Source organism: Orcinus orca, chromosome 19, assembly GCF_937001465.1.
Source record: "Orcinus orca chromosome 19, mOrcOrc1.1, whole genome shotgun sequence".
NCBI lineage: Eukaryota > Metazoa > Chordata > Mammalia > Artiodactyla > Delphinidae > Orcinus > Orcinus orca.
Genome location: NC_064577.1, coordinates 41,922,187 through 41,936,575, shown reverse-complemented (window position 1 = coordinate 41,936,575; position 14,389 = coordinate 41,922,187). Strand labels below are relative to the sequence as shown.

Sequence of the window (14,389 nt, the reverse complement as noted above, 5' to 3'; positions counted from 1 at the left end):
GTCGTTAATCTCTCCTCTGGGGTCAAGGGTTGGCTCCAGAGGGTCCAGATCGAATCTGCTGCTGCCCCCTACCCCGCAAAAGCTGGGTCAGGAGGCCTGGGTTCTGAGTGAATGGCTTCCTGGGCCTCACCTCAGAGAGGCCGGCCCCCATTTGGACGTGAATCCACCGGCGTGCTTCTCTGTGTCTGTGGACCCTGCTGTGTACTGGGGGGCCGGCCCGCAGGGAGGCAGGTGCAGAGGTTCGCCTGGCGGGGTGAGGGCCAGGGTAAGTGCAGTTTGGGAAACTCTGAGGCTGTGGTTGTGCGTCTGTGGGGAGCTGTGTCCCGGTCCGGGCATGCAGGCCTGGAGCCGGCTTCACTGTGTGTGGAGCCCAGGTGTGGAGGGATCGCATCTCCGGGTTTCCTCTCCTCATGTGTCACGTGCGTGCCCGCACGCACCCAGGCTAGGTGTGCAAGCACGCGTGCTCTTGTCCACCGGACGCTTTCCCTGGAGCTGCGCGTGTGAGTTTCTGCAAGTGGGTGTGCGCATATGTGAGGGTCTGACTGTCAACGCTGGTGAGGCTCAGCCAACCCCTCCCTCCCTTGCTGGCTCGAGTTTCCCTTGTGTGGCGCCCCTCGGGGTTGTGGGGGGCCAGAGCGGCAGCTGGCCAACGGGTGGGGTCCCTGCTCCTCTGACGTCAGCCTCGGAGCCCGGGAGGGAATTGGCAGGGGCGTGGGGAAGGAAGGGGGCACCTCATTCAGGAGTAAGAAGAGAGGCCCTATGGTCGTCATAATTAGTAACAGTCAAAATCATGCTCGTTAACAATAGGGGAGCTGCCCCCTTCCTTGCAAGTACCTGTCCCCCTCCCCCTCCCTCAGCCCCGCACAGTCACAGGCTGGCTGGCCGGCGCGGCTGGGCCCCGAAGTCCTGGCCTCGTCCATAGTGGCCTTGGCAGAACTCCCCCATCCCAGGCATGGTCCACAGCCAAACGCTGGCCATGTGTGTGTCCTCTGGACTCCAGGTCCGAGCCTGGAGCCTGGAGCCTGGAGCCTGGAGCCTGGCACCGCCGGAGCTTGGGGAGGAAGGGCTTGGAAAGGGAGGTAGTCCTTATTTGGGATCTCTGTGGCCCTGTCTTCTTTTCTTTTCTCTCTCCTTCCTCCCCGCCTTTCTTTCTTCTTAACAGCTTTATGGAGATATAATTCATATACCATAAAATTCACCCATTAGAATGTACAATTCACTGGTTTTAATATATTCACAAGAGTTGTGCAGCTGTCACCACAATCACTTTTAGAAAATTTTCATCACTCCAGAAAGAGCCCCCATACCATTCAGCAGTCACTTCCCATTTCCCTCGGACCCATGCCCCAGCCCCTGGTAACCACAGTCTACTTTCTGCCTTTATAGATTTGCCTATTTTGGACATTTCATATCAACGGAATCATACAATAGGTAGTCTTTTACAACTAGCATCATGTTTGCGGGGTTTATCCATGTTGTCGTGTATATCGGTACTTTGTTCCTTTTTATGGCAGAATAACATTCCATTGTATGGATGTACAACTTTTTATTTATCCGTTCATCAGTTGATGGACATTTGGGTCGGTTCTACTTTTTGGCTATTAGGAGTGCTGGTATGAACAGCCACACCCACGTACAAGTTTGTGTGTGGACTTATGTTTTAACTTCTCTTGGGTAGATACCTAGAAGTGGAATTGCCGGGTCGTATAACTCTTGTGTTTAACCTCTTAAGGAACTGCCACACTGTTTTCCAAAGCAGCTGCACCATTTTACATTCCCACCAGCAACGTCTGAGTGTTTTAGTTTCTCCGCATCCTCACGTACTTGTTATCAGTGTTTTTGATTATAGCCATCTTAGTGGATGCAGAGTGGTATCTCATTGTGGTTTTGCTTGGCCATGTTTCTTTCTGTCTCTTTTCTTTTGTCTCTCATATATGTCATATGTGTGGGTATATACACACACTCATATATAAATACGTGCATATTTATTGATACTGTTTATATATATCCTCCTGGACCTCTTGTGGATGCTTCTCTTTCTCCGTCTCGTTCTCTGCTCTTGTTGCTGCCTGTCTGTCTCACCGTGACGTGGAATTTCTGGGTTCATCTCTGTCTCTTGCTACCCGTGGTGTTATCTCTGCGTGTCCTCGGGTCCCAGCTGTTCAAACAGGGTATGGATTTGTGGATGCACTGGTGGAGGGGCATCTGGCCTTTCATCTTCTGCCCACCTCCCACCCTCTCCAGGGAGGTTGCTTCTGCAGACAGAGTATGTGGGTGAACTCTGAGATCAGTCTCCCTTGCCCCTCCATTGCCTGGGAGTAGGGGGCTTCCACCCTGGGCAGTCCCTGCCCATCATGCTGTTGGGCAATGGAGGTGATACCCAGGAGTCCTCAGTTCCCATTTCCCTATTTGTATGTATGTAAACGGGCCTCCCCTCCAGCCCGTGGGACAGACCCATCTGGGGTGCTCGGGCTTGGATTTGGGGGGAAGTGGTGTAAGCGGGGGCCCCCTGGCTTAGGAGTCATTTTTCTGAGAAGTGCCACCGCTTTAGGGAAGCGGCTTTTCCTCCCCCTCCCTCCTCCCTTCAAGCACACGTTCTCTGCATCTTGACCTCAGGTAACCCGCTTTGGGGGAAGGAGGGCCAGCTGCCTTCCTCTGCTGCAGGAATCTTCTGGGGTGGCATGGCACCGGGGACCCTTTCCTCTCAGGATTGTGGGTGAGAAGTCCTCCTCGGCTCTGGGCTCTGTCCCCGTCTCCCCAGCCTGGCTCTGCTGTCCTGCCACCCCCAGCAGTGTCTGGGCCCTACTCCCAGGCCGTCTCTGCCAGCCAGGCATGGTGCCAGCTGTCTGCTCAGCCGGGTGCCACGGGAAAATCGCTGGCCGCCCAGGTTGGGGAGCTCCGCGGGGAATGCCCGTGCGCCTGCTCCCCGGTGCCCACTCACCTGTCTTTTTTCTCTCTGCAGCATCACAGGACATGGCCTCCCCAGCCACCTAGCTCGGGCCCACCTAGGAGAGGGATCCTTTCGGCGTCCTGAAGGCCAGCTCTGGACCTTCCTGGGAAAGTGTCAGCTCACAGAAGTGCGTGACCAAAGGACCGGCTCTTGGGACGTCCCCCAGCCCACCTGGCCCCCAACTGGAGTGGGGGCTCCAGGAGGCTGAGATCAGCCTGCTAGCCTTGGACCGCAGCTCCAGGACAGAAGGGGGGGTGGGCTGACCACCCAAACCCGCTCTGGGCCCAGGCCCCATGACCCGAGGAGAGGCGGCCTGAAGCCTGCCAGAGCCTTCGGCCAGACTGTCTGCCTGCCCTTCTGACTGTGGCTGCTTGGCATGGCCAGTAACAGCAGCTCTTGCCCAACACCTGGGGGCGGGCACCTCAATGGATACCCGGTGCCCCCCTACGCCTTCTTCTTCCCCCCCATGCTGGGTGGACTCTCCCCACCGGGCGCTCTGACCACTCTCCAGCACCAGCTTCCAGTTAGCGGCTATAGCACGCCATCCCCGGCCAGTAAGTGGAGTGGTGGGCATGGTGGGAGGGGCGGTGGAGGGCGGCAGGCCGAGGTGGGCCTCTAGGCACATCTCTTCGGCAGTGGCGAGGGCTCCTCCAGACAAGGGGGATCGTTGTTTGGGGGGCTTGTAGGCTGATGGCTGTGACTGCGTTTGGTGTTGCGGGGGACAGAGGGAGAGCTGAACAGTGCTGTCCTCCGGCGCCTCTCACGCCGCCCCCCACCCAGTGCTCTGCCGTGGAGGGCCTTATAAATAGCTCCAAGGACTGGACACGGAGGCTGGAGGCGGGTAAACAAACCTCTCGACATTTGGTGGAAATGGCAGCTCTACTGCGAGCAGCGCCCCACCTCCACCCCGCCCCATCCAGTGCCTCTGGGGGAAGGGGCCTGAAGGCGTAGAATCCCCTCCCCTCGCCTTGGCCAGGCTAGGTGGTGCTTCCCTTTGTGGGGAGGGTGAGGGGGGGCCCACAGGCAGCCTGGTGGGTCGGGGCAGGGTCCCAGGAGGGGGCGCTCAGCCTGGACTCCGGCTGTGGATGCAAGCCTGCTCTTGGCTGGGCCTGTGTTTCCTCTCCGCCTCCGCCTTCTGCCACAGGGGTCGCCTGTTGGCTGGGTGGGGGTCTCGGTAACCTTCCCTGGCTGGCCGAGCCAGGTAGTGGGAGGTGGCGGCAGCTATGGCCAGCTGGCAGAGTCCAGGCCTCGGGCCTGCCAGGACGCTTACAGTAACTCGGGCCCCCAGGGCCCAGCTGGGCGCCGGGCCAGGGCTTGGCGGGGGGGAGGGAGCCGGGGCCTGGCCTGGGGCAGGAGGGGGTGGAAACAGCAGAAGGGGGCCGTGGACGGCGGGCTGGCTGGTCAGCTGCTGACCTGGGAAACGTGTCCCACCTCTCCTGGCAGGCAGGTACTGAATACCCTGCCCCGGGCACCCACCGCCTCTCCCGTGGCCACTGGCAACATGCCTGGCGCCGCTGCCCTGTGCGCCCCGGCTGGGCTGGGTCAGTGCCCCCTTCCCAGTGTGGGGGCAGCGCCCTCTCCCCGGAGCCAGGGAGTCTCTTTGTCCCTGGGGCAGGCCCTGGCTGGGCGCCTCACTGCCCACACTGGCCGGCTGCCCACTGCCACCACTGCTTCCTGGCTCACCTCCTCTGGCTGCACGGTGGCCCCCTCCCTCCCAGGCCCCACCAGCCACTGGGAGCAGGGGCTCTAAGTCTGTGCTCCTTTAGGTCCTTACCCTTTGTGCCCTGGGGCAGGGGGCAGGCGGCTGCTGCCTACTCAAACCTCTACCTTCTGTTTCCTCCCTTGGGGGTGTGCAGCTGCCAGCACTTTGACCTGGGAGTGGGAGTTGGAAGCCCGCCCGCCGATTCTGGCCTGGTCTTCAGTCTATGCTAGGTGATGGGGGAGGCCAGTGTCTGGGTTCGGGGCTGCTGGGGAAGGAGCGGGTGTGTCTGTGTGGGGTAGTGCCTGCGTCCATGGGGACTGGGATTCATATCCCAGCTCCAGTGACTGGAGTGTCTGCTTCCTGCCAGGGTGGGGTTTTCAGGGAGGGAGACATCGACATCGAGGGTGCTTAGCCTGGTGCCGGTGGACAGCTTGCTCTTCCCCAGGTGATAGGAACAGAGCCCCAGACACTCTGTCCACCTGGGGCCTGGCTCATGGAGGGTTGGATGGGGCTGGGCCTGACCCCTGACCTTGCCCTGTCTTGTGCCGGACAAGCAAATGTTTTACCCTTCTTTGAATGTTGCAAGCTTCTTCCTCTTTCTTAGAGGTGGGTGGGGAGGGTTTCCGGGTACCCCACTTCCCATCCTGCTAACCTTCATCCCCCAGGGTGGGGTGCCCACATTTCGGGTTAGGCAATGCCCCTTCCTGCCCCCTCCCTTTGTGAGCCTGTGGGTTGCCCTGTCCCTTCCTAGTAAACAACAACTTCTCTTCCTACCCACGGCCCCAGCCTCTGAGCTTCTCCCTGACCTTCCCCTTCTCTGGGACCAGAGGTGTGGCCAGGAACCTGAGGGAGCCCTGCATCTCCCTCCTTCTTGGGCAGGGCTGAGGGGCTTGGAGACCCTGGCTCTCAGCGCTGGGTAGCGAAGCGTGACAGATCAAAGCTCAGGCATGGAGGCAGCCTCGCCTTCCCCGCTCTCCCCACCTGGGGGCTGGTGCTGGGGGTCAGGCAGTTCCTAGGAGGGGTGGACATCTGTGGCCCCCATTCCTGTAAGGAGCGATTACATGCTCTGGTCCTCTGCCGCCCTTTCTGTAGGCAACCTGGCACATGAGGCTCCCTCCTCCCACTTCCCACCAACACAGGTGTTTGGTAGTCCTCCCTCCACCTCCCATTCCTCTCCCCAGGTCAGGAGGAGGCTGGACCTTGGGTGTACCCTTCAAAGACCCGGGGGCCTGTGGAAGGACAGAACTGTTCTCCAGGTCACTGGGGACAGGTGGGTATCTCTTCTGCTGTCGGCTCCCTGGGAGACGGAGTGGCAAGCTCCAGAGATAGGCCAGGATCCCCCCTCTAGACCAGCCCCTGGGGCGTGGTCTCTGAGGACTGGTACTTACTGTGGAGGGTTGGGATTCAGTGTGCCTTGGGGGGAGGGTCAGGGTTGGGTGTGTTTTAGGGGTGGGGAGGTCAAGGTTGGGTGTGTGTTGGGGAGGGGGTCGATGGCTTATGTGTATTGGGTGAGAGGGTCCGAGTGCGTCTGAGGAGAATCAGACCCAGAGCCCGGGAGGGGTGTCAGTTTGTGTGCTGGAGGGGGCGGTGACTTAGGGCACAGAGGGTGTAAGGGGGAGGTGTCTGTGTTGTGTGTTTGGGGAGGGAAGGGTCTTTATTTCTTATCACTAGTCTAGGCTGGAGAGGAAACAAACCTGCCTTTTTTGTTGCTCCCCTGGGAATTCCACGGGGTCGGGGAGCGGGGGGTGGGTGGGTGGGAGGAGAGGTGGAGTACGCTGTGTAGCGAGTTCTGGCTTTGCCACTTACTAGATGTGATAACCTCTCTGAGCACGTGTCCTCGTCTGTAACCCAGGGATCTGACCAGAACCTCCCTCAGAGGGCTGAGATTAGGCGAGATCTTTGCTGTAATGCACTCTGGTCTTCACCTTGCCTGTGATCATGCTGTCTCCTTGCCGTGGTACCCTGTGTTACGACAGTGGAAAGGGACCGTGGCCCTTTCTGGGTGGGGGCTGGAGAGAACGGGAGGCTAACATCTGTGGAGCACCTACTGTGTGCCTGGGACTTTATCTCTGTTTTACAAATCTTAATCCCGACAATCCTGGGAGAGGGACATTATCTCCATTTACACATGAGGAAACAGCACCGGTGGTTAAGTGGCTGAGCTAAGTGACCTTACAGCTGGGCTGTTTTCTACCATCAGATAGGCAGCTGCGGGAGGGTATTGTGGGGAGCCCTCCTGGGTGTGGGGAGCTCAGGGCCATGGTAAAACCCCCTCTCCCATGGCTGAAGCCCCACTTCTGCCTCAGGACCTTCTGCTTTCACCCAGTAGGGGGCGTAGGGGACGGCCTCCCCCCTAGCCACGCCCCCTTTTCTGTTTTTGATCCTGAAGGCTGGAGGGAAAGACCGATAAGAGGCCTGGGCCAGATCTCCATCCTGTCCTGGAAGCTGCGGATACAATCTGTTCACACCCATCCTCGCCCCCAGATCAGCCCACTGCAGCCCGGGGAGTTTGCAGAGCTCAGCGGGCACCCTCCTTCCATCTCCATCCAGACAGACACTGTAGGAACAGAGTGTAAAAGCTACCGTTCTTATTTTGTTTCCATTTGTGGAGTGGGGGCAGGGAGGTTGGAAGCTATCTGTAGAGGAGCTGGGGATGGGAGCCCCGAAAGACTGGGTCCAGACTTTTCCTTTCCATCCACACATTTGCTGTGTGGCCCTGGGGTCTGGGGGAGCCTGGAGAGACTGGAGGGTGTGAGCCCTTCTCCTTTCCCTCTCCTCTGCCACTCCCCTTTTCAGTCTGTATCCTCCCTCCCCCTGCTCCTGCCCACTCTTTCCCTGGACAATAGGAGGGACAGCCCAGGGAGAGGGGGGACTGCTAGCAGTGCCCTCCCTAGGGTCCAAAATGCAGAGTCAGCCAAAAGACTGTTGGACAGGGTTTTGAATGAAAATGCGGCCCCCTCACCTTTTATCTCCAAGCATTGATAGTGCACAGGCCCCCTCAGGGCAGGATCCCAGCATGGGCAGGGGGAGGGGACTCAGGGAAGGAAGCCTGTCCTCTTAGGCTGGCCAAGACCTGAGACACTGTGTCTGCCCGTGCCAAGGGCCCTGTGCCCATGGGGATGTGCCAGTGCAGGCCCTGACTACCCTTTGAGGGGTAGCGTCTGTGGAAAGAGGAAGTGTTTCCCTTCTCCAAATCACTTTGGGGCGGTGCCTACAACGCCCTCCTTCTCTGCGTTTTCAGTGGTGGGGCACAGCCCATGGAGCTGGACCTCCCAGGGTAGACTGGAGGCCCTCTGCCCCGACTAGATCAGAAATAGAGGCCCTCCCCTCCCCATTTTGACTTCTGAGCTGCTGGGAACCTCAGCCCACGGCCCAAGTTCCCCTTGGCAGAAGTCTTAAAGGACAGCTCTTCCTGCGCAGCCTTGGGCAGATCACTCAACCTCTCTCGAGTCTGAGTCTGTTTCCTCCTCTTTAAAGCAAGACTCCTAATTCGTTGCTTGCTGGGCAAGTTGCTATGAGGCCACGGTGACCTGCTTGCTGGTGAGGGCCTGGGCGAGCTTCAAGTACCCTGCAAAAGCAGTGATGATGAGGGTTGGGTGGAGCCGGGCATTGTCTTGGGGGATGGCTACCCTGTACTGGGACCTGATGTCCGTCTGGCCCCGGGTCTCATGACGTCCTGTTTGTTATCCCCTCCAGATGGGGTTGGGGACTGGAGGGACCCCTGCCTGGCACAAGCGGAGGCCACTTCAGTTCTGCCCATACCTGCTGAGGGCCTGCTAAGCACACAGTCCTGGAGGAGTTGTGGGGGACACGGCAGAGGAGGACGGGGCCCCAGGCCTGCCACTCGGTCCTCCGCACGTCCCCCCGCTGCCCCCCCCCAGGCGGCCAGAACCTTCCTTTTTCCCTCTTCTCCCATTGCCCCAGGACACTGCGTTCTGCTCTGACCTGCCCCATGACCTTGCTGTTGCCCAGAACAGGCATCTCACCCCCACTTCTCCACTTCTCTAGCTCCGGAAATCCTATCCATCTTTCAAGGAATATCTCGAATACCGCCTCTTCTCAGAAGCCTTCACAGATGTTCCCGCTTCCTTGCTCACTCGCTCCCTCCTTTGAAGGCCCGCAGGTCCTTATTTTTTCTCTTAACAACACTCATCTCTCTACCATGAAGTGACTCTCTCCACCTGGTACCTGCAGTGAGCTGTATCATTTGGGAGATCTTTTACTGATCACCAGGTCTTCGATGGCAGGGACAGCCCCAGATCCGTTAGTACCTTGAAGCTGTGAACACAAGGCCTAGCACATAACTGGTGCCCAGGATCTACGTCGTTTGGGAGGAGATACCAAGGGCTGTGGAAGCAGTCTGCCCTCCTCCCCAGCAATCTCATAGACAGCCAAGGCTTGCACCCAGCCTTCCACCTGCAGCCCAGACCTCACTTAGGTGAGACCTCACTCTGGAGCCCAACACCCACCCGTCCACCTGCCCAGCAGACTTTTGTACTTCGCACTCTTGGAAACTTTGCTGTAGCACAAGCCACACACCAGAGTCCTCTTTGCTACCTCCTTTCCCACACTACCCCCTATCCGACGCCCCCCCCCGCCACATTGATGACTTTCCTCTATCACCACTGCCAGTTTCTTGGGCTGTGCTGCTATTGTGTGCTGCCTGGACTGTTCTAACTGGTCTCTCTTGCCCTCCTACCATCCATTCTTCATACAGCTTCACACGGTTAAATCTGATTTATAACACTGTAAATCAGATCTTGCCTCTCCTTTGCTTGGAACCTTTTTGTGGTTTCTCCCTGCATTTGAGATAAAATCCAGCAAGCTCACCTGGTCTGGCCTCAGCCCACCTCTCCAGCCTGGGCCTCTGCTCCTTTTTCTTTTGAATTTTATGTTATGTCCTCTGTTAGTTCACCAACGTCTGTAACCCCAGGACCCTTGCACAGGCTCTTTTACTGGGATTCCACTCCTTCCTACTCTTTACCTAACTTCTAAACTTCTACTTTCTTTAGGTCTCTGCTTTGACCTTCCAACCTAAATGAGGTGCCTACATTAATTCTTCAAAGCATACTTTATGTGCTTACTTGTGTCATAATACCAGTTATCTCAGTTTGCAATTATTTATAATATGCAGTAATAAACATAAATATATATATTTGTGATTATTTGCTAAATGGCTGTTGCACCATAAGGTCTGCAAAGGCAGGCTCCCCAGGGTATCCACCTGGGAGGTGCTCAGAAAATAGTCTTCCTTGAATCGGCCTGGCATGGTGGGAATATGGGCTTTGATGGCAGAAAGTTCAAATACTCACTCTACCCTTTAATAGCAGTGTGATCTTGGACAACCCACCTAACCTTGCTAAGACCTTAGTTTCTTTATTTGTAAAATAGGAATAATACCACTTATCTCCTACGAGTTGCTGTGAGGATTAAATGACCACATATGTTAGGAACCTGGCTTTTAGACGGTTCTATCCTCGGGAAGCACGTAAATTCCTATCAAATGAGGGAGCTCTGCTGCAGGGTCAGAGGGAGCAATAAGATACTCTCTTCTCCTGGGGCATTCCCCCCGCCCCCCCCCGCCCCCCCGCCGCGCCTTCCTGCACCTACCCAACCCAGGTCTTTCTTCCAGTGAAACCGGCATCCCGAGGGCTTCCGGGAGGAAGTGGTCAGCTGAAAGGCACCAGCCCCTCCTTTTCTCTCTCCAGGGCTAGACGGTGCGGTGGGGGGCCCATGCTGGTTCCGCCTGTGGGAGACACCCTGGGCGGGGCTTTGCTCGACTGAAGCACGCCGGGCATTGCGGGGAGAGCCCCCTCTGCACGCGTTTGTGTCAAAGCGCCCGAGCTGCCGCATCGGGTTCCGGCGGGCGGGCGGCCGGAGTCACACATGATGTCACAGACAATGACACAAGCCGGGTGTCTCATTCCCACGCGGTGCCCGAGCTGCACAATGTCATACCCGGGACACCCGGCACGGCGCTAACACTTGGCCACACGCACCCCAGACCTTCGCCTCCTGCCGCCACTCTCCGCGTCTCCGGGGGAGCGGCCCGACCGGGCAGGGGGCTGGCGGGTGAGCCCCGCGGGCAGGCTGGCGAGCGGGTGATGTCACGGGCAGCGGTGGGTGGGTCACCCGGAGGTGAGGCGCCGCCAGGCGAGTTCAGAGAGAGTTCAGCCGCATTGCATTAGGCAAATGAGGCCCGGGCTGGGTGGGGGTGTGTGTTGGGGGAGGACAGCGGGACCATCCCCCTCCTCCCGCCCACCACCTCCCTCGCCTTGGCATCGCGGGGCCGGGGACTGACCAAAGCACGGGGGAGGCTGGGAGCCGGAACTGGGACGGGGGAGACGCCCGCCCCTCTTCCGTCCTGGAGCAGCCCCCTCCTCTCCCGGTCCCCAGCCTCCGTCAGTACTCCGTGCACTCCTCCTCTCGAGCCTTTTACCCCTTCCGTCCCCTCTTCTCTCCTCCTCCTGCCCGGGCTCCCCGCCACTTGCCTTCCATGGCCCGCCTCTCCCTCTCAGTTCCCGGTTTGGCGCCCGCTGCTGCCGGACCCGCCGGGAAAGGGTTAAGGCAGGGGCGGTGCCTGGACGGGACGGGGCGGAGGAAAGGGGGTGGGACTGCAGGGGAGGGGGCGCGTAGGCCGGGGCTGGGGGCCCGCGGCGCGCACCGCCGGAGACCGAGCGCAGGGCGGCCGCCCCTTGCCTGGTGGAGGCGGAGGCGGAGCCGCGCGGTCCCAACCCCACCCGGAATCCTCGCCCCGGAGAAGCCCGGGAGCCCCGGCTGGGAGGAGGAAGTGCTCGGTGACTCCCCGCCCCGCGCCGATCGCGCCCCCGGCAGGCGCACTCGGGGAGCCGCGGGACGCTGCCTCGGACACTATGAGACTCGCGACGGGAGCCCCCTCGAGGTGAAGACGCCGAGTTCCCGGGCCTCGGCCGGGCGTTCCCGGGGTCAGCCGAAGGACCCCCCCCCCCAGTCCCCCCGCCCCCAGTACACACAACTTCCCTGCTTTTCACCTGGGACTCGCAGAGCGGCCGGCCGACTTGGACGCGGGACTAAGGGCAGAGGGCGGCCCCCGGCCCGGGTCTCCAGTCGGGGCGGGGGGGACGTGCCCCTCGCCCTCAGCAGCTCTCGGATGGCGCCGCCGGCTGAGTGAGGGAGGCGGCGCGCAGGACTTATCCGCCCGGACCTCTTGTCTTCGCGGGGAAGATGTACGAGAGTGTGGACGTGGGGGGACTCACCCCCACCCCCAATCCCTTCCTGGTGGTGGATTTTTATAACCAGAACCGGGCCTGTTTGCTCCCGGAGAAGGGGCTCCCTGCCCCCGGTCCCTACTCCACCCCGCTCCGGACTCCGCTTTGGAATGGCTCAAACCACTGTAGGTACCGGCCTATCCCTCCTATTGTGGGAGCTGGGGGGTGAGGGTGGGCTGTAGGGCTTCCGCTCCACCAGGAGATGCAGGCCTGGGGGCGTAGTGAGGGTCTTGTCTCTACCCTACCCTCCACTTTCCCTTGTTTCTCTTGCTGAAAGTAGGGTGCCCTTGTTGGACAATTGGACTCCCCCGAGTAACCCTGGGCGCTATTTCTGTTGTATTTGGACTGAGGAACTTTGGGGGTTCCTCCTTTCAGGAAACGTTTGTTCATCTCTCCTTCCACTTTTTGCAGGGGAAGTGAAGCCCCTTGCCCCCAGTTTATATTCTTCTTGCTTGCAATCCGATAGCTTCACAGCTGAGTGGTCCTTGCTCCCACCCTGAAGGGTGGGGTAAAGGTCCTATCTGTGGGCTTGTCTGCTTCTAGGAGGAGGGGCCTCCTCCCCAGATCCCACCCCTGCCAAAGCTTTGGGGAGAGCCTGTCCCGGGCGACAGCTGCTGCCCCCAGCTCTTGAATGTCAGGGGAGCGCTCCATTTCTTTGGTGTTGGCAGTGGGGTGTGGCAGGAAGGGGCAACTCCGTCAGATACCCGTCGGCCAGCCTAACCGACCCTTACACCTTGGGGAAGGGCACCTGTCCATCTGAGGGTTGTCCTGACCCTAGACACTTGGCTGGCACAGGCTTCTATGCCAGGAAAGGAGGGGAGAAGCTACTCTGGTGGGAAGAATCCCCCTCCCCATGATCCTAATACGGTTTGTTCTCTGGAGGATGAGTTTGATTTTTTTGTGGGTCTGGGGCTACTCTGGAAATGAGGGCTGCATCCCCTCCCAGCTCAGCCGTGTCCTTTTGTTACCGTGTTTTCACCTGGGGATGAGGCAGGCACTGGGCTGTCCCTTCTTAAGAGGGCCGCTGCTGATGAGAACCCTGGAGTCCTGGCACCTCCTCTCCTCGCCGTCCTCTGGCTGGGTTCAGGCTTCCCTGGAAGGGAGAGGCCCTGTACACTGGCGGGAGCTGTGAGTGCCTGGGGTGCACACCTGGGCATGTTTATACCCAGCTGTGAGGTAGTGTACCTGGTGGGGGAGAGCGGTGCTTAGGCGTTATTGTTACTTGGCTCCGGTTCTGTCCTCTCCCCTGCTCTGGGCTCAACTCTTCCCTGGGGGGCTTCTCCCACCCTCCCGGCCTGGCTGCCTCTCCCTTGCCTGCCAGGGAGGAGGGGTAGAGTGGGTCTCTGGGGGCCTGGCAGATTGCAGTAGGTTGAAGGGCAACCCGCAATGCCTTTGCTCTGGGAAGAGAGACCTGAGGTGCAGAGACGCCCATCCCTGCCCCTTTCAGAGCCACCTCACCCCCAGCCTTTATTGTCCCGCCCCCTGACCTTTGCCTCTGGGGCAGATTGCCTGGGAGGCTGCAGGCTGCAGACCGTGGGAGGGAGGGCAGGGTGCGCGTGGGTGCACTTTAGGAAAAAAAAAAAAACGGACAGGTGAGAGGTGTGACACACACTGGGACCCTTCTTCCCATCCTTCCAGAACTGGAGGAAGGTGTTCCCTGCTAAGTGGGATACTTGGGGCATGGCTGCCATGGGCACTCCCTCCACAGCCTTGGCCACTTTTGCCAGAGGACTGGGGAGGAGATGGGATCCGAGGCCTTGGGCTCCAGCCCTTGGGGGCAGCTCAGCTCTTTCTGGCCCCAAACTGGCCAGGCGAGGTAGGGGGAAGCCTGGAGGCCCTCGGGCAATGGGGGAAGTGGAGGCCTGTTCCCCCGCACCGTGTGTGGGGCAGCGTGGAGCCAGAGGCCCCGGCTCCCCTGTTCCCGTGGCGGGAGTGTCGGGTCTGTGGCAGTGGGTTCTGCCCCCAAAGCTTAGTGGGCCGGGAAAGTGGCTGGGAGGGTTGTGGTGCGGTACAGGCTGGGAGGGCCTGGAAGCTGGGGGTGGTGACTTGAGTGTGTCTACAGTACACGGGCTCATGACCGAACCCCTGGGTGTGTGTAGGTCCTCTGGTGACAGGAGCCCTCCTGCCCCCTCACACCGAGTCCTCCACTCTCTGCTGCCACCTCCACCAAAGGTGGGAAGAGACTGCACGTGGGCTTGGGGAGAAGACCTTCGCGATCCTGCAGGGCCCCGGGGACCTTGCCTCCCTCCCCCAGAATCCCCGTTTTGGGGCGCCAGAGGACAAGGGGTACAAAGGATGTGGCTCTCCATCTGTCCCCCACCAATCTCGCGGCTCACGCCTCCGCCCGCTCCCAGACGTCCAAGAATGTGAAGCACGTGGATGCCCGTAGTGGGGGGAGGGGGGGAGATGCTTATCGGCGGCCGCTGGGTAGGGGCCTTCTTCCGCCGCCACCGCCGCCGCCGCGCTACACCCAGAGTCACCCCCACCCTC

The 14,389-nt window shown here is 59.8% G+C and overlaps 1 protein-coding gene across 9 annotated transcripts in view; it reads left to right on the top strand.

Annotated features, from left to right (window-relative positions):
- The window catches only part of RARA (retinoic acid receptor alpha), a 42,784-nt gene that overhangs the window by 17,383 nt on the left and 11,012 nt on the right, over window positions 1-14,389 (top strand). For 2 of the 9 annotated variants that reach the window (XM_033411103.2, XM_004282764.4), the window contains exon 2: window positions 2,963-3,504. In XM_033411103.2, coding sequence (XP_033266994.1) covers window positions 3,327-3,504 — 178 coding nt within the window. In that variant the 5' untranslated portion in view covers window positions 2,963-3,326. Of the gene's footprint in view, window positions 1-2,962; window positions 3,505-4,806; window positions 4,883-5,833; window positions 5,923-7,041; window positions 7,225-10,741; window positions 10,791-11,309; window positions 12,029-14,389 lie in introns of those variants that run through there. The other 7 variants (XM_012537788.3, XM_049701397.1, XM_049701396.1 and 4 more) reach the window with 7 other exon arrangements.